At 42.6% G+C, this 19,563-nt stretch overlaps 2 protein-coding genes across 14 annotated transcripts in view; one reads left to right on the forward strand and one right to left on the reverse strand.

The window, feature by feature from the left end:
* Window positions 1-297: 297 nt before the first annotated feature.
* LOC116922098 (angiotensin-converting enzyme 2) lies at window positions 298-3,278 on the forward strand. The gene is made up of 9 exons (XM_032928511.2): window positions 298-434; window positions 534-672; window positions 743-937; window positions 1,008-1,748; window positions 1,819-1,847; window positions 2,064-2,176; window positions 2,254-2,398; window positions 2,471-2,695; window positions 2,773-3,278. The coding sequence occupies exons 1-9, from the start codon at window positions 352-354 to the stop codon at window positions 3,098-3,100; spliced, it is 1,998 nt and encodes a 665-aa protein (XP_032784402.1). The 5' UTR covers window positions 298-351; the 3' UTR covers window positions 3,101-3,278.
* Window positions 3,279-3,802: 524 nt separating this feature from the next.
* Window positions 3,803-19,563, reverse strand: part of LOC116922097 (forkhead box protein P1) — a 39,880-nt gene continuing 24,119 nt past the window's right edge. For 6 of the 13 annotated variants that reach the window (XM_045173297.1, XM_045173295.1, XM_045173291.1 and 3 more), the window contains 12 exons: window positions 18,819-18,950; window positions 10,752-11,108; window positions 10,349-10,652; window positions 9,785-10,274; window positions 9,238-9,707; window positions 8,971-9,039; window positions 8,628-8,672; window positions 8,354-8,430; window positions 8,175-8,276; window positions 6,069-6,442; window positions 4,981-5,056; window positions 3,803-4,919 (listed from right to left, as the gene is read on the reverse strand). In XM_045173297.1, coding sequence (XP_045029232.1) covers window positions 4,332-4,919; window positions 4,981-5,056; window positions 6,069-6,442; window positions 8,175-8,276; window positions 8,354-8,430; window positions 8,628-8,672; window positions 8,971-9,039; window positions 9,238-9,707; window positions 9,785-10,274; window positions 10,349-10,652; window positions 10,752-11,108; window positions 18,819-18,935 — 3,069 coding nt within the window. In that variant the 5' untranslated portion in view covers window positions 18,936-18,950 and the 3' untranslated portion in view covers window positions 3,803-4,331. Of the gene's footprint in view, window positions 4,920-4,980; window positions 5,057-6,068; window positions 6,443-7,776; window positions 7,902-8,174; window positions 8,277-8,353; window positions 8,431-8,627; window positions 8,673-8,970; window positions 9,040-9,237; window positions 9,708-9,784; window positions 10,275-10,348; window positions 10,653-10,751; window positions 11,109-18,818; window positions 18,951-19,563 lie in introns of all 13 variants that reach the window. The other 7 variants (XM_045173289.1, XM_045173288.1, XM_045173298.1 and 4 more) reach the window with 7 other exon arrangements.

The following is a 19,563-nucleotide window of genomic DNA, read 5'->3' on the forward strand; positions in this document are numbered from 1 at the left end:
AACCATAAGGTGAAGCTAATTTATGATTACCTCCTCTCTAGAATTTCCGACAAATTCATATTAAGTTACATCATCATGATAAATTCCTTATTTCAAATTGGGAGACGTTCATTCAAACGAGGTATTGTACTGCCTTGCATGTTATTAGTACTGGCATGATTATCAAGTTATTAATATCATAATTGTTTACCTTGTTGAAAGATCACTGTGTGTTCCATTATCAGGAGTTGGCGTCTGTGTATGAGATTACGAATAACGATTGGCTCCGATCGCCATCGTCAACATTTGAAAAAATGAGTTGTTTTGTCCTATGATTTTGCAGTTGTCGGGTGACTTCCACCAACACACGACATGGCAGCGACTAGTATTCTTTTATCAGTTGCTCTCCTTTGCTGTTCTTTGACCTCAGCTATCAGCGTCAAATTTCATGGAGGGTAAGTTTTATTTTAATTACGCTACTCAAAGTTTCCATCTACAACAAATGGTGTTCCTACTGTTTTACTAATCACATTTATGGGACAAATAATTCATAGACGGTTGAATTCGAATGAAGACGACGCTATTGCTTTCCTGAACGAGTATAACACAGAGTATGGGGCCCTAGTCAATCAATATGTTATCGCTTCGTGGAACTATGAAACAAACTTGACCGACGAAAATGCCAACGCTGTTGTCAGTGTTTACATCCCAATTTTTGTTCCCCTAAATACGGCCCTTTATTCAAATAGAATTTCAATGATAGGCAGTAGCAGGAGGAGTTGCCGGAGCTTATTATGAGGAAGCCTCAGCCACCGCATCCACATTCGATACGACTAATTTCAGCGAAGACACCAAACGTCAATTATCCTATCTCGATTCAGTTAGTCTGGAAGCAGCTGAATCTGAAGAATTGTACAATATCCTCAGTGATATGGCCAACATTTACGGCACGTATCAGGTAAGATATACCCAAGAAAAGAAAAATAACGAAATAAACCTTGACTGAGCCGACCTTGCTGGAATCACAGGCCTGCAGATCTAACCCGATGACTGGTGTTAAAGAATGCATGTATCTCGAACCGGAGTTGACCGAACTGATGGCACAAGTAGGAAATTACGAAGATCATCTGTGGGCTTGGCAGGCTTGGCACAATGGAGTCGGTCGTCAACTGCGCCCGCTTTACTTGCGTTACGTCGAACTGAAAAACAAAGAAGCCCAACTCAACGGCTACGCTGATTATGGCGATCAATGGCGACAAAAGTACGAAACCACCGAAATGGAGACTATTGTCCAAGATCTTTACGTTCAAGTAGAGCCACTGTACAAGCAATTACATGCGTACATCCGCCGTAAACTCTACGATACCTACGGACCAGATAAAATTGATTTGCGTGGGCCTCTTCCGGCTCATTTATTAGGCGACATGTGGGGTCGTTTCTGGGTTAATTTGAACTCTATCGCCATCCCTTTTCCGGAAAAACCATCGACAGATCCTTCACCGGAGATGATTCGACAGAACTACACGGTGGAGCGCATGTTTCAAACAGGAAATCAGTTTTACACGTCAATGGGTTTGCTACCAGTACCCGACACTTTTTGGAACCTGTCTATGTTGGAAAAGCCCACTGACGGCCGTGAGGTTGCCTGCCACGCCACGGCTTGGGATTTCTACGATGGCAAAGACTTCCGTATTCGCATGTGTACTAAAGTCGTCTTTGAAGATTTTCAAACCGTTCACCACGAACTAGGCCACATTCAATATTACATGGTATTTTGTGCGTAGACGTTACACACGGAAATGGAAAGTACTGATACTTTTGCTTTGTATCCGTTTTCAGCAATACGCCTTCCAGCCACTCAACTTCAGGTTAGTAATAAATAATTACATAATAAATAGAAATGTCTACATATTTACCATGGCTGTCCGTATCGATTCTTAAATCTATCTTTATCTGTGCCATTTGACCTATTTTTTTTTTCATTTTGCATCTGTTAAGATAAGCCAGTCCGTATCAGTTTGATATCATTATATAACGACAAAGACGTACCCTTAGATCCATATGATTGGATTATTTAAAAATAGGGATGGAGCCAATGATGGATTTCACGAAGCTGTTGGAGAACTAATGGCAATGAGTTTCTCTACTACTAAACATTTGAACGCCATTGGCCTTTTAAATGTTCCCGATGATCCTGGTATATAACAAATACTTTAAATTAGAATAATAAAAACAATTAATAATAATTGAAACAAACTTGTGAAATTGCGGCAGATGTGGATATGAACTTTTTGCTATTCCAAGCGTTGAACACCATCTCAACCCTGCCATTCCATTTGACACAGGATACTTGGCGCTGGAGCATGTTCAGAGGCGACATCCCGCTCGAAGAGCTCAACGATAATTACTGGGCAGAAAAGTAAGGCTGTGTGTTAGCAATTATAAATTGAATCTAATTACTAAGAACAGTGAATATCAATCGAAACTCTAGAGCTCGAGTTGTTGGAGTGGCACCGCCGGTTGGACGTGATCCCGCGCTTGATTTGGATATTACAGCTATCTATCACGTTTGCAATGACTTTGACATGATTAGATACTTCATGCGCACTTTCTACCAATATCAGTTCAATGAAGTCCTATGCCAAGCCGCAGGTCATACTGGCCCGTTGTACAAATGCGATTTCTACAACTCTACCGCGGCCGGAGATGCCCTTGCGTACGTCAAAGATACACTCATTAAGCTCTGTTTACAACACGGGATTCATCGTTTCAATTTTTGTTTTCATTCAACAGGGAAATGTTAAAATTAGGAGCCTCAAAGCCCTGGCAGGATGCGATGGAGGCATTGACTGGGCAACGTGACATCCTAGCCACTCCGCTACTCAATTATTTCGAGCCATTGCGAGCGTGGTTAGAGGCAGAGAACATCAAAAATGGTGATTACATCGGATGGGACATTCCGCCTAAACAACTCGTCAACAAAGAATTTGCACCGCACCTTAAGGAGAAAATGCAGCAAAAACTCGGTTTATCTCCAGCACGAGAATCGCCTTCACCAAGGTTGCGGAAGAACAGGATGTCGTCCGATATCCGCCCTGCTTTGCATAATGTTCGACTCTAAACACACAAAACGAAAACAATGTTAAACTTAAAAAAAAAAGACCTTTTCAATTGGAATTAGCTGTCAAATTACAAGTGCACTAACTTGGCAAACCTGCAAAACACGAGAGCATCTTATTTGACTGGTGTATTTGTATAATGAATAGTAGAAATGGAATAATTACAATAATCGAAAGCAATTTGTTCGACTTTTGAGGACCGATCTATAACAGCAAAGGATCGAGAGAAAAAAACTGATCCACAAACATATACTACTCATACATCTGCAAAATTCCTGTGTATCAATGTTCAGTAGCGCCAGCAGAATTACAGTAGACTAAAAATTACTTGATTCGGTAGCTATGGAAGAAACAGCGGAACAAGCAAAGTCATCAACTACACAAATTAGACACGTACAAGAACGGAATAAGCCTAGCAGCGAGAAAAAACCTTGGATTCCACAATGAAATGGGGAAAAAAACGACAAGAGTATACGACAAATTTCAAGGAAGGATCGTTTCATGAAACCACTCACATTTATGGGTTTGAAGATAAGACAAGAATCCGATGGAGCCAGAAACAAATCAAAGAAAACTTTTGCGTAATGAAGGACGCATTTGGACAGACGGGCCACATAAGTAATTTACAACACAAACACAAATTTGACGATGCAACTGAAAACTGTCAGTGGAGTGTTTGGTGCCACGTTGACATTTTTATTTTATTTTTTTTTTTGTTTTTATTTATATTTAATTTTACCTGATTTAAATTTCAATGCCCCGTTCTTAATTTGGCACTCGAACAATATTTTTTTTTTAACATGCCACAAGCAAAAGGTACAAATGAATTGAATTGTTTTTTTATGACCAATTGAAAATATCGACACATTCTTTCTGGCAAGAAACCATAGAGCAGAAGTGCAAAACACTAAACAGTTATTTTATCCAAAGTAAGAACAAAATAATGTGATAATACTGAGGAATTGAAAAAAAAAAAATCGTACACGGCAATGTCATAAATCTTTAGATGATAACGTACTCACTGAATTGAACATCAAGAAATGAAAATGACGGACTAGCGAAATTCGAGGTGATGGACAGCTCGCGTTTATTCGATGCCCTGAATTGTGATGAGGATATTCTGTTGCCCAACTTGATGTTTCACCTTCCAAAACACCACTCTGTCCATTTAGCAAACTCAACATTTGCATACAAAGAAGAGAGTCGTCCATAACGAACGGCCACCGAATTTTCTTATTTGGCGCTGCGGACAGTTTGCGTCATGAAGTCGGAACCCGTGGTGGCGGAGTTAGCATCCATCAATCTGGTGGACGAAGCAGGACCCACTTCCACCGTGATGGAAGCACGGCCAGGGATAGTGTTGCTGAAATCCTCCTCCTCATCTTCCTCGTCGTTGGATGCAGCTGCCATCGACGTGTTGTTACTGGCTGAACGTTGAGCTCGCCAGGCTTTGAAATCCAGCGGTTCATAGTTTTCAGTCGACGAGGCGTCGTTGTTGTCTTCATTATCAGTTCCGCTTGAATGATGGCCTCCCCCATCACCACTGGGTTCGCTTGGTTGCTGTTTAACCACCACCAAACTGCTGCCTCCAGCCGGATTGCGGCAGTAATATTCTTCCGAAGGTATCGGAGGCGCCTTCATGCTGCAGCTGCTTAGTTCTTCATCTAGAGCTTCGACTTTAACGCGTTTCGCTCCGAGACCTAAAGGTCCATCCAGCATGTGATGATGATGATGGAAGCCCGAAGAGCGATCCATTGGACTTTGCGATGACGATGATTGACTTCGCTGTAAAAAACTCATGTTGCTCTCCGCCAAAGCGGCCTGTAAAGTTAAGTCAACTGATCAATTATTTTCAAATTCATGAGATTTTTCTTCAATTTACCTGCAAACTGGCGTTGAGCGCTTCGCCGAAAAGCGTCGGACTCGGTGTCATGCTGGGACTTTTGGATTGAATACCCCTGCGGAGAATGCAAAGATTAAAACAATTGACTTTAAACTCGCCTTAACGTGAGAGGTGTTTGATGTCAATGAATAGCGGTGGAAGAAGCATCAAAATTCAGACTACTAAGAGACCAAAGCCAACCAAGTGGGAACAAAAGGGTTTGTGGAAAAGGGCCAGGCAAAACTACACCGACAAAGACTCTTTCACATGCAGGTAAAAACGCATTAGCACACAGAGGATGGAGTAATGATGCAAGGTCAATAGATCAAGCAGACTATTACAAAGCAAAAACAAAAAATGAACGGCAAGCAAAAGTCTGTCAAGCGATTGCTGGAAATAGGCAAACTGAAAGAAAAATAGTATTTCCAAATGTAACGATAGCTATTTGTTTTTCTAAACGAAAGCATAATACGGCAAATGCAAATCACGCCTAGATTGTTTTGATGAACTATATTTAATTCGGGTTTCTGTGCTGGATTTTGGATTTTTTTTTTCTAAAAACAACAGTTCATTCACGCCTAAATTCGTGCCTAATGCCAACCGTTTTATAGACTGGCTCTTGCACTTCAATCAACATCACCACCGCCGAAATCGGGCATTCTTTTTTTTTTTTTCAGAGTAATACCAACATCAAAGATCTATTCTATAGTCGACACAGTTGGTCACAACGGGAAAACAGCAAAACGCTGGCCAAAAACGAAAGAAGCGCACGGAAAAAGAAAAAAAAAATTCCAATCACTGGCACGGGATTTATATGCGTCTCTTCTACTCTTTTAGCTTTTTGTGTGTATACCCATCGTCTTGGGACCGTTCAAATCTTCAACTGGACTGACCGGCATAATAAATATCAACTAGCTATTTTGAACGATCTTTGTGAAAGATTTCAAGACAAATCAGAGAAAAATTTCTTGCGTTGAAACATCCAGAGAAGATTGGCAGGTGCGTTGACGATGGATGACGCGCGATGGACGTTGTTTTTATTTCATTTTTTTTCTCTCGTTTAAACACACGTTTTTTTGTTTCCTTACTGAGCCGTTATTTTGGCGCGACGAGCGCAAGCAGAACGGCTGATTACGTTCCTTCCGTCAGTTAAGACCAGACATCGGGCAGATTCAGCTGTCGCTCCGTCAGCGCTGCGATTTCGGACTAGTGTTGACGGTGTAGGTGGTTGTCGCGAATGCGGGGAAGACTGGCGGTTTAGATTAATCTGCAGCTGGTGATGCTGGACAGCGACGGCGGCCGCAGCAGCAGCTGCTGCGGGGATTTCAAATTTGCGCGGTCGGCCGCGTGCCAAGTGCCGGCGTCGGACGAATTCGGCATCGTCCACCATCCAGTACGAACCGAAATCATCTTCGTATCGAATGAAGCATTTGTGCAGCGAGAGATTGGTGCGGATGGCATTCTGCTTGGACATAAAACCCGAGCGTTTGTTTTGTTTGTTTGTTTTCCGGAAAGAGATAAAAAAAAACAAAAGGGCATCTCGACAAATAGTTCGTTGACAGCTACATAGTTGAGGGATCTTAATGCTAATTCGTTGCGAATGCATACTATTAAATAGACGCAACATATTCCATGTCTCGTGCGGCCGGAAAACGAATTTCCGGAAGCAACAGGGAGAGAGAATCGACTATTATGGTCGTTGTTGTTTTTCCCCTTATTTTCCCTTTTTGTTTGTAGATTTGCTTTTCGTTAGAGTTGGGTTCGTTGCTAGCTGGGCATTTTACCAAATGACAACCATCCAGTTTGGAGAAAACAACAAGGCATATGTCAATAATGCGAGGGGGAAAAGGGGGCAAATAGAAATCCATTAAAAAATAGGGCGATAACAATAAAATCGGAAACACAAAAGTCGTGTTGGCCCAATCGACTGTGTTTTTGTATACGCCATACGTTATTTAGAAATATTTACAATGAAGCAGCCATTCGTGCTGCTCACAATATCAAGCCTTCGCAAAAGAACAAGAGAATTCGTTTGGCCATTGGCCAATCGTTTCAATCACGATCTATCGCTCCGCAGAATGGCTGTTTTTGTATGCGGAAGTGATATGCCATTCTGAGATTCAATCTCTCAAATGATAAAACAATTTCATTTTGGTAAGAATCAATCGATTTGTTGTTGTTGCTTACAGTCTGTTAATACGTTGACCAAGGAATTAATTGGACGCAGTTGGCATACTCGGGTGTGGTTAAGCGAATGTTGATATCAGGCAAGTGCCAGTCACGATGTATAAGCTTAACGAAGCAAACGAACGACAATGTACTGTATACGTATATATGAAAAGAAAAAACCCCTATTCGGCTTAAGGTAATACATAAGGCTACGCAATAGACTGATTACAAACGAATGTTTTTAAAAAAATGTGAGAGCGAAAGAGAATGAAAAGTAGGCAAGAAATATGTTTTGTGAAAATGAAAACATTCAAGTGCCTGTGTGAGATAATAGGCGAGAAAAAATGTGCACAGTGTCTTTTTTGGGGGGATGAAAAGATTGTAAAAAAATAATAATAAATGTTAAGAGAAAAGCCCGCAAATATAGAAGAAAAAAAAAAGAAGAAGAGTTCAGGAAACGAAACCATTAGGACCCATAGATTTTGTTTTTAGTGATCTTATTAATTAAAAAAAAATTAAAAATGTTTGAATAGTGGAAAGAGATAGGATTTCGAAAGAAGAAATCAACCAGAGCGAAACTAGCGAGAGTTTAAAATTATTATTGATTGAAGGTTTATATGGTCGTACCCCGAAGTGGACCTTTGCGGTCGTCGTTTGTGGAACTCCACCTCGTCGACGGTCCAGACGGCTCCTTTGACGTTCTCCACCCGCATGAAACACTTGTGCAGCGACAGGTTGTGACGCACTGCATTCTATCATAGGTTTGTTTTTGTATGGGCTAGTACAACGTTTTCTTTTTTGTTGCGTTTTGAAGACATTCCATCGCGAAATGGACGTCACGGGAGTCTTATCACTTTGATTACTAATTACCCCCTATGTAACCATCTCATGACCCGCCCTTTTTTTTTTTTTTTTTTTTTTACGAGAACGTCCAATAACAAAAAAATTGAGACGACCCAAATTGATTCGACCACAAATAATAAACAACAAAAAAACAAACAAAAAAGATGAAATGAATTCGGTACCTTCCATGTAGCGGCATTGTGACGGAAGTAGCAGAACGTGTTCTGGAACCAGGTGTAGATTTCGTTGAGCGTCAACTGTCTCTCTGGAGATTCGATAATCGCCTGTGTATCATTTTGAAAAAAAAAAAAAGATATTATGCCAATAAGAATGTCATTCCAGAAATCATTCAAATACTAACCTGGCGGATGAGAGAGGCGTACGTGAAGGGTGGGCGGACATCCGTGTTACGATAGAACTCGCGATTGCGCTGCAACTCTACATCGTTCAAATTTAAGATTAGTCTCGAATCGTATCACAAATTTGATTACAATCTGAATTCGCACATTGGGTCGACTGGATTATAACGTAATGTCAAAGTTCAAAGAGGGAAAGAATCCACACCAGGACCAGGACCAGGACCAGGAAAAATGGGTGACCAGAAAGAAATTGCACAAGAAAGTGTTGGAATATACCTTGATGAACATCCAGACCGGTTCTATCAAGCAGATAAGGTAGTCCTTTACGTTGGCAAAGATGGCGCCCAAGAGTTTTTGTTACGTCAAAATAGAGACAGTCGGAGAAGGGAAAACAGACCGGTCACCGATGATTGATAGATGGAAAAGAGCGAGAGAAATAGCAAGAATGAAGAACAATAAGTGTGTGTTAACGAATGTTTGTTAGTTGATGACGCGTACGGCAAGAAATGTCAATTGAAAAAGAAACGAAATAAACCGGAAACGGCCGTCTTCCAACGAAGGACTAACTTAAGAAGACATGCAAATCAATACACGAGGCAAAAAAATGAATGAAGAGTACCTTCGGAAATATCCATTGCCGAGCGTTCGGTGACGCTTCGTTTGCGTAAGCGGATATCTTCGACGGCGCCTGTAACGGTGCCGAACATAGCGACAAGCAAGCACAAGACATTCAGCCGCAACGAAGAACGGGACAAATGCGCGAATCAGCCATGTACGAAATAAACGAAGATGGATCAATCAAAAAAAAAAAGAAAGGATCAGTACACGAACGTTAGGACAGGACATCAGTAATGAAAGCGATAGAAAATGTTGGAAATGAACCAACCGGAATTGGATGCTGAATTCGGTTTTTCAGACAGCCTTCTGCGCGATTGCGATTGGCTTTGATGGCCCATCGAAGAGGCGGCGTGATTGGACTGCGCCGGCGGATGAAGCAACAGGTGATGATGCGAAGAAGCGGAAGGGTTCATCACTCCGCGCATAGTGGCCGAGACTAAGGCGGCCAGCGAAGGGGACATCCTGTGATGCTGTTGGTGATGTTGCAGTCCGTTGGTAGGATCGCCAGACGGTGGGCCCGGTTGACCGCGCATTGTGGAGCCATTGCTTTTCACAGGTGACTGTTTGGCTGGCGGCGCTTGTTGCTGCTGTTGTCGGGCCCGACTTAAATGATCCATCATCGATTGAAGCCGGTCGCGTTCCTTCTGTAGCTGGAGCTCCAGCTGGGCAACAACTTGCATCTGGACGCGAGTTTGGGCCGTCGAGCGATCATCTAGCACATGTTCGCGATTCAAATGTCTGTAAAAATTGAGAATCATCAGATTTTTTTGTTTTTTTTCCAATTATTGATTCAAATATTTGAATGAAATGATTACTCTAGAAAGGTGGAAACGTCGTCACACGGAGATTCGCATCCGGGCCAACGACACACTCCGAAGAGGAACAATGGATGCGAAGACGATGAAGAGGATGACAGTGGAGTAGACGAAGAAGACGAGAACCTCTGCTGATCGCCATTTTTGATTCCATTCGATCCGGAATTGTTGAACGAATGCAGCACCCCGCCGTTGTGGTGATGATCTATCAGATTGTCATTCATGTCACCAGTGGAACTCGTTTGCTGATAATGCGGATGAGGCGACGAGTAGACGCCACTACCGTGCGGATGTCCGTTGGTCACCATTTTGCCGCAATCGGCAGACGACCGGATGGGACTGATGGATGCAGGTGAGTCACACGCAGTGACCTGAACTGTCGGCAGGCCGGATGTGGGAACATGGACGTTCAATCCACCAGCGGCCAATGGCGTCGACGAGTCTTTATTGTTCCAGCCGGAAGTGGATTTATCTGTCGGCGCCTCTTCGCCTATTTGATGACACACACACACAAACGTAACGATTGAACGTTTGGATTTCATTCATCAGTTGGATGATTCTTACCAGCTGACGCGGGAGGAGATGTGAGCAATTGCTGCTGTTGAAGTCCGATCAGGTAGTGACGTTGAGTCAATTGCAATTGTTGCATGAGTTGTTGTTGTTGTCCAGCCAACGTCTGCGCCAGTTCATTGCTTTTCCTTCGTTCCGTAACGCCCGTTCCGCCCCGCTGTTGCATCAGTTGCGATTGCTGGATCAAATTGAGTTGGAGCTGCTCCTGCAATTGCTGCATCAACGTCTCCAGCTGTTTGCGACCGAGATCCGCCAGTTTCTCTTGTTGCTGTTTCTGGTACAGCAACATATTCTGTAACTTTTCATTTTGATTTTTTAGAAAAAAGGGAGTGGGGGTTTGAGGAATTGATTGTTTTAGTTCATTTGCTTTACGGGGATGATTCGGCCGGAATAGTACCTGTGGATGAATCAACTGATCACGCAGCAATTGCTGGACGTGCTGTTGAAGAGCGAGTCCTTGCGGTGTCATGAGCAACGGATGATTTCCTGCTACCGACGTGGGCGCTAGCAACGGTTTAGCTGGATCGACGTCGGATGAAATTGGCTGTTCGCTTTTCTTGTGGATGGAACCGAGCAACGATGCCGGTTCCCAATGGATCACCGGTGGACTGCTGCTCTTGCTACTGTCGCTGCTATCACTGCTGCTGCTGCAACCCGTGCTGGTACCGGTGTTTGCCGGGTCACGCACGGGAGAACCTTCGTCGTCTAACTTGGTTTCAGGCGAAAGCGATTCCTTGCGATCCTGCAAAATGGCCTACGCAAAAAGAAAAAATTAAAATGGGTTAAAATTAAGATCATCAAGCGAGTTTTGTTCATTAACATGTACAAGCTAAGATCATTGCAATGCATAATGAAGGACAGTGCAGGTACCTAATTCAAAGTGTTTCAGTTAGAACTTTGTGCGAATCATTTAACACAACCTTTGCCTAATTTCGAATGTCGTATCATATTCTTGTAATGAATTTGGCATCTTGCCAACGTTGATTGCATACCATTTAATTCGCCGTTAAATAGCGTCGACTTCCTTCATCACAGTTCACTATTTGCATACAGACATCTCTTCAAATCATACGCTGATAGGACCCACCCAAAAAAAAAGGGGTTGGTGACTATACTCGGCCTTCCCGTCCATATGAGGCCGAAACCAAAGTTACCGTTTTCCGGCTGTTTGAATCGGAAAGTCATATCCAGTTGGACGCATAAGCCAAGACCTCACGTTCGAAACTGCCGACGACCGCATCACGGCGTTCGCTTTTCAATCGAGTTTCAACAAAGTTTTGGCCTAACTGAACGAGGCCTTCTCTCGGCCTCGTGGCACAGAACTGACTGCTGATTGCTCTTTGCACTTTGTGCAACCTACGAAGCTATACAAGAGCAGTAACAACATCGGCGAAATTAGGAAACAAAATTCGCCAACACGTTTTTAGGCTAAGTGAGGTATTGTTGGCATTTCATAATGAGCGCGTTATGACGTCAACGATAATCATAAACATTTGTTTTTTTAAATCCGTATAGCTAGTCGATGCGATTAGAAGGGAGCAACACTCGAGTAACGAGTCGCATCTTCAGAACCCAAGAAAAGCACTAATGTCTGCGCTTGCGGTATGTGATGAAACACTTGAAACACGCGCCACGAACAAGAGTACATCCATTGTCTTTCGAAATGATTGTTTTTTTCTTCTTCTTCTTTTCTCTCATTCTTTTTTTTTTTCGTGATGAACTTTCTACTTGATATAAACAACGAGACGGCACGTTGTGCCGTGAAGAGTCGAACACACACACACACAAAAAACTCTCTAAACTCGAGACACTCTGAACGAATCGCTCGGTCTTCGTTCACGAAAGGTTTGACGTTGACACAATGCAATTTTTTACGTGTTATAGTCCCTCTCGACTTTGGTGACAACAAGATATTTTGGTTTGAGTGGGGGGGATTTCTTTCCTTTGCAATCCAGCAGTTGGGGGAGTAGCGAAAGATGCAGAAGAGGCAGTTTTCGCGATGCTCTTGATTATAGTTTCTCTGCTGACAAATGAAATAGGGTAGAACAACAAAAGGGGGGAAAAACAAAACAATACAAGCAAAACACATCAACCCCTATCACTCGGCCCCTTGAAAAATGTGTTTTTCTGCCAACACATCGCGATGGTTTCACGCGTTTTTATCGAACAATAGAAACTTGGTCTCCTTTGTTTTCATTTTCTTCGTGGCAAGAAAAGACAAAAAAAAAAAATGAGTGGCAAAGTGGGCGTTATTATGGCGTCCATCATTTGACTATTAAATACATCACTAACTCGTCCTTCTACAGGAAAAATGTAAAATCATAAACATCAGCGTTCACCTAGCGAACATTTCGTGCAAGCTTAGCGCTTTTGTTCACGACCCGTTTGAGCGTATGAAAAGGGAGAGCGAGCCTTCTTTCAAATTCACCGCCACTCTTGAGCAACACGAATGCATTCGCTGCACACACACACACACACAAAAGGTCGGCGTTTTCCATCGGGAAGGATTTTTCGCATCGACATTGAAATGATTGAATCTTTTGGGGGGTGGGGTGAGAACATAATTTTAGAAGAAAAAAAAACAAAACTTGGGTCTTTCGAGTTGATCTCTTCACCAACAAAAAACGAAAAAAAAAAAAATTGGTTGTACAAAGAAAGCAAAAAAATAAATAGATAAAGTATACACATGGTAGGCGCGTACAGGCTTATATTTCTGGAGGTATTGTGTGAACTTGGCGATGCAGCAAACTAGGATAAATAGCTCCGACTCGTCATAAACAAACAGAATCAGCCTTCGCCACACGGCCGGACAGCACGTTCGCTGGACCCTTTTTTTCTCCTTTTTCTTTACTCTATTTGTATTTGTGTGTGTTCTCTATGTGTACCTATATATGCCGACCCAAATTTGAATAACCGAAAATATACACATGGAAAAATTGTATGGGTATGCGGAGGTGGCGCATACGAAGAGACAAAGACCGGGGACTGATACACGTACACACGAGAAGCTGGCCACGATTTGCTTGGGCCTTAGCAGGACTCTGGAAAAATGGCAGAATCAACAAACGAACAGTGCCGGATTATATATCAAGAAGAAGAAGAGAGAGAGAGAGAGTCTCGATGTTGTGATTTATCTCTGGGCTGCTGCCCCCTGTGATATTTACCTCCGGTTGGGACTGGAAAGATGAAGAGCGTTTGTTTGATATGCTGGGAAAAGTAGAACAAAAACTAAAAACGAAAAGACAAAAATATATATGAAGAGAGAGCATAGAATTGTTGTTGTTCATGGCTCGTTGTCATGTGGGTAAATAGGGGGGGGACCAGGAAAGAGGGAAAGCTCATCTCTCCAACTTCTCTTATTTGCCTCCGCCCCTGGATATTTTTTTCTCCTATTATATTTGAGGCTTGGATGCTTATTTTGTCTTCGACGAGTTGCTGCCTATAGTCACCGGCGCTGCTGCGTGCGACTTGCTCTAAGCAAATATCAGCAGGCGCGCATCGGCCGTCGACTATATGCGCCATGTTTGGCCACCCCACCGTTTGTCCCGATAAAGTGGTCTGTGTTGACTCGTTGTTCTATCTTTCATCAGCATTAGAAGAACAAAATAAACGGCTCCCTTTTTCTTTTGTTATTGTTTTGCATAGTCCTCTCGCATCCCCCATATGCTGTGAAAGCGGAGGATGTCCCGTTTTTTGTCTTTGTTTCTTTTCAAAAAAAAAAAAGATCTACATACGTAAGCCTAGCTAAAAAAAAAATCCTTCGATTTCGATTGGGGACTACATTTTGTTTATTAAAACGTGGCGGATCTCAGATTTTTTGTTAGGCCCTCCCTCCTTTTTTCTTTTTTACATGGCTTATCTTCGTATTTAATCAAGACGACAACGTTGAAATTTGATTCGATACGAACGTTGAACGGTAGCGAACTGTTAAAAAGGCAACAAGAAAAAGCTGGAATTTTAGATCGATTAACCAGACGGCCATTGTTGTCATAGAAGCCAGTTGTGTATAAAGGAAATCATATTTATGGACAGCGAAAGAAAAGAAAATCAGCCATCACGACAATAAATATTGACAAACTCGCGCGCTCTTTTCAGGACAGAAAATAAAATAAGAAACGACAAAAAGAAAAAAAAGAGCATCACAATATTGACCGCGAGACTTGTCATCTCTTTCTGCTATCCCGCCCACACTCGGAACTCTGGCAGCAACCGGCCCCCCGGTTTCCTATATACTTCATCAGCCTCTGGTATAACACGCACTATGGCGTAATATCGAAAATAACCTCAAAAGAATAAAAATGAAATAAATAAAAAAAAAAGGGCCAAAAAACTAAACGATTGGGAAATAATAAGAGAAGAGACAGAAGAAAGAGAGAGAGAGAGAGAGTCTATATATATCGAATACGGTAACTGTTTGTAGTCAAGGATATATCGCGGTCGGAGCTTTTCAGAAGAGAACCGCAGAGAAAATAACATTTCATCGGACGATGGCCAGCACAAAGCAATCGACAATAAGAAGAGGGAGGTGAAACTGGTTAAGGAATAGAAGAAGAAGAAGAAAGAAAGAAAAAGGGAAAATCTACGATCGGGTCGCTGTTTTTTACGACTGGCATCACGATGGAGGGCGAAAAGACGGGCCCCATAGGGCTGGCGAAAGAGGGTTGACGTGCGGTCACGCTGGACAGAAAAAGATGGTCGGAAGGAAGTTTGCAATAGAAAACAGGAGGCATCTCCCTGCTTAGTGGTGTAGGGACGATCGAGCCAGTAGGAGGAGTCGGAAGAAGGCAAAAGGTATATGGAAGATGTCCACCGTGTGCTGCTCAGTTTGGTGAGGGAGGGACGGAAAAGGCTTTATAAAAGCTATAGAAATCCTTGCCAAATGCTAATGTCAGCAGTATATGGCCAGCACTGAAAATCCCCCCCCCCCTCCTCTCCAATGTCCATCTCTTTTTTCTTTTTTTTAAACCTCGTTCTATCGTCGACACAGAGTCTCTTCTTTGCTTTCTTTCGATGCCGAGCAACAAATTGAGGCGGCAAACAGGGTGGTTGGTAGTGGCTATAATATGGCGTTGAGCCATATATAGGATGCAAACTCCCACCCTGAAAAGTCCCCCGTTTTTTTTTTTCACTGTCTATTTAATGGCCGTATGTCTCTATCACGAATTGTCTCCTCCCGCTCTATCACAGCATTGCGCAATATTCGACGACAAAACATTGCACAGGTGACTCAAAAGAGAATACAGACGACTAAATTGCCTATATAGCCCAAACAGGGCGCGATTGTCTTACTTGTTTTTTTTTTTCTATACGACCCAATCAAAAAGAAAAAAAGACAGAGTGTCAATCAACGTCTGTGTTGGTTGGAGTAAGAACAATCTGCCATTTAACCAATGCTAGGGGATTCCTTTCAATTTGCGTGCGATACGTCTCGTATAGACCTACTCTTTTTCACGATTCAATTCCATTCAGAATAAGGTGAAAAATTCATAAGATTTCGAAAGAAAGTCTTTCGTTTTCAATGTAGGGAAAGACACAAAAAACAAAACAAAAAAAAAATGGGCCAAAGTTTTTTTGTTTTTTATGACGTTTTCACGATCGCAGCTTCAAAGTCGAATGGGGAAGAAGGACGTGTAAACACGCAGGCCGATGATCGACTGTGATGCAGAGTTAAAAGACTTGATGTCCAATATATACAACGTTTTTCCTTTCTTGCTAGAGGCCATTTGCGTGTTAGATATACATAAAAGGAAAGCCAGAACAGTAGAAAGGACAAGAAGAAAAAATGAAATAGTAAACGTTGTTCATTTGGATGAATAAATACCGGGGGCCGAGAGCGCCTATAAAAATAGAAGGGAGAACTGGGTTGGAATATATTGAAAACTGGACGCGTTCCGAGAGTTGACCACAAAAAAAAAAAAAACTTAGGGAAAGAACCAGGGAGGAAGGGACCATTCGTTTGGAAAAAAAAAAGCAATGAACGAGGGAAGCTGAAGACAACAAAATATATAAAAAAATCGTGAGCAGACAACACGAGAACCCCCGTAAGCCATTTGTCGTCGGTTAAAGACAATGGCACACGAGTATCGTCACGGGCGTTATATCGCTCGCTACTATGAGCATCGGTTGCATTGGAAACAAGAACAAACATTATAGGACACTATTATAAATATATATATATATATATGAGCTAGCTATGTGTGTGTGTCCCCTCCTTTTTTTTTTTTTGCTTGGCCTCTTTTATTACATAGTGCATGATCGTTGTCAAAGGAGGGGAGACATTACTCCGATTCTGCCGATATTTATGTTGAATAAAGAGAGAGCCACGACGAAGAGAGAAGGGGGGCGTTCGCTTCAACGCATTGACCATTTTCTAATGTATTCCTAGCTCAGTTTTGACGATGGACAGCAATGAAAGGAAAACAACAAATTCTGGCCAGCAGCTATGTATTATATAGCCCTACATTATTACGCGGTGTAGTACTACATATACAAAATGGATACACGGCTGAAAACGTTCGTCTTTCGTGTCGGCCTGTGCTAATCGCCGCATGTTTGCATCACTGAACTCCTCGTCATCCTTTTTTTATAGATGATGCAATTCACGCATCCACCAGAATCAAAGAATTGGCCGTACGTCCAATCAAAATTTCGAAGCATTAATGGCCGTTCGCATACTACTCTTCAATGCTGACCTCCCCGACATTTCAAAGACTATTGAACTCGATTATTGCTATTACCGCGATGTTTTTAGGGCTGCAATTCTTTTAGGTGATGGACGAGCGATACGTTCCACGAAATGAGGCTCAAGAGGTTGATCTTCCATCACCATCAGAGTAACAAAACGCGCATTGAATGATGATCGAGAATGGTGACCGTAGCTGTCGGCAAAGCCAACAAAGATGAATCGCCATCGGTTTCACGACAACAAACGTTCATCGACTCATTACATTTAGTAATTGCAGTCATACTCGACAGTGTCGGAAGAGTTCCCCCCACTTGTCAATTCAAATTGAACGTATTAAGGCGATAAAATATAAGGGAGGAAAGGCCTACGGCATAGACGGTGGTGCCGATCTACGAAGCGGCAATCAAGTTTGCCAGGAAATGTGATAGATATGATTAGCATTTCGTCTCATATTTTTGTCTAACTCTTCCGTTTCGACGTTTTACTAATGAGTCAGCATCACGGGCGAGTTCTCGTAGTTAAGTTTGAACTTTTTCCCTTTTTTTTTTCTTTTTAATTCTCTACTCGAATGAGAAGGGGCAAAATTCATAATAAACTAGAACAAGACGAGTTGAAATGATTGTGTTGTGAAGAAAAGTCACCGCCCTTGTCGTACCCCCAACTCGCTGTGCGTCTCCGAATAAACAAGACAGCTAACGAGCCCGTCCCATCAGCATCACCAACGAGTCAGTTAATTAGTTTCTCCTCTCCCCCTTCCCTTATTCCACCCACCTTCCAACGTCGTCAGCCTAGACCCAGTTGTCTATTTTTTTTTGTTTTTCTTTGAAACATATGCTCCGCCATATTCTGTCTATAGTGTCAAAACAATTGGCCTACATTCTAAGCACCGACGAAAACAAAAAAAACGCTATACAACAAGTCATGATTGGCGTGATCACATCTAATCTAACAAAAGCCTACAGTGTGCTATACCTATCTATGGAATGCTGCAGCGACTGTTTCTCTATTTGACAATTCAGTGGGGATTTTTCTTCGAAGAGAGCAAAACAAAATGGGCACACGACGGATGGCGATACATACGTATGAAGATGATTGGTGCCACCATCTGGAAGGAGCCGCCATTTGAAAGCAAAAAGAAAAAAAAGGCGGATGGATTGGTCGTTTTATTTGGTGTGTGTGTGCGGTGAACGATCGGCATCAAGTCTTTCATCAGGACACACACAAATAACAACCGAAGCTGACACCCGTATTGTCTGGTCACCTTTTTCTGTGTGTGTGTGTTTTGTTGGACAAAGTCAAACCACTGGCGGGACCCTCTTGCCGATCCCGACGCGGATCCACTGCTGCCCATCATCTCCCAACGGGACCATTCAATGGAGACGTGCGTGAGGCTGGCGAGTCAACCAGACTCTCTTTTTTCTCTCTTGATCGTGCGGCTGTGGGGTGAGAGCCGCTCGAGACCGATACCACAATACAACAAAAATGCTTAAGCGATTGTTCCGACTAGCATCTTGTGACGTGAGAGCTGCCCTTCCCCCCGGCTGGCCATCTAATAAGATCCTTGACAGGTTGCCGCTGCCCACAGCACGGCCCGTTATACATCCAACGTCTGAATATACTAGGCCTGAATTCACGGCTGCGATCTGCCGATATTGGCACGCATTTTATGATGGTGTCATCAACTGGCGATATGTTTGTTTTGCGCATACAGTTATAACGCATTACAAGTTCATTTTCTCGGCTCTGCATTGAATGAAAAATGAACGTAAGGAAACTCACGTTGTGGTTGAGCGTCGGGGACGATGTCGTTGGCTGGTCACTAAGGATTGGCTGCGGCTCGGCCTGCTGGTGAGTGCTCAGGTTGATGGCACCGTCGACGTCTGTTTCTGGATCCATCACGCGCTCCCCAACCTATTGCGACATTGAATTTAGAAAAACAATCTATTAATTTTTTTGTTTTGTTTTGTTTTAAGATTTAAAAAAATTAAAATAATTCGAAGGGAATGAAGAAATCGAGCGTCGGGATTTCTTAAGAGTAAATTCAATTGAAAACTGTGCGCTGGCTCAAGGGAAAGGACGTTTTGTTTGATTTGGGGTGGCGAGGGGATTTTTGGGGGGCGTTTTGAAAAGACGCAGTTGCAGCAGACAAGCATCTCTTTTGTTTTGTTTTTTTCCCGAAGAATATATATACATCGTGAATACGTAGACACACTGTACGAACTGGTGCACCGATCCAATTATGAACAAGAAAGAGCGACTCTGTGAGAGTTCAACAATCGGTCGATTCAAACGCAATTAAAAAGACAAGAGCCAGTAGACACACACACGTAGACCAAGAGCGAGGGGAAGTATGAAAATTTAAAAAAATAAAATAAGAAATTGGTGGGTGGGAAAAAGGGCCGAAGAGTCTGCGGTCGAGCTCTGTTTGTATAGAATCAAAAGATGATGACGAAATAATGAAGTGTCCCTCACCCCATTTTCCCCATCCCTTCTATCGTCATCATCATCAAGAGTCTGGTCGTCT

Source organism: Daphnia magna, linkage group LG4, assembly GCF_020631705.1.
Source record: "Daphnia magna isolate NIES linkage group LG4, ASM2063170v1.1, whole genome shotgun sequence".
NCBI lineage: Eukaryota > Metazoa > Arthropoda > Branchiopoda > Diplostraca > Daphniidae > Daphnia > Daphnia magna.

Excerpts from the sequence above, each read along its gene's own strand:
- LOC116922098 (XM_032928511.2), top strand. The coding sequence starts at position 352 with ATGGCAGCGACTAGTATTCTTTTATCAGTTGCTCTCCTTTGCTGTTCT. Across the intron at positions 2,177-2,253 it reads AAATGTTCCCGATGATCCTG|ATGTGGATATGAACTTTTTG; the intron begins GTATATAACAAA and ends AAATTGCGGCAG. Across the intron at positions 2,399-2,470 it reads GATAATTACTGGGCAGAAAA|AGCTCGAGTTGTTGGAGTGG; the intron begins GTAAGGCTGTGT and ends TCGAAACTCTAG.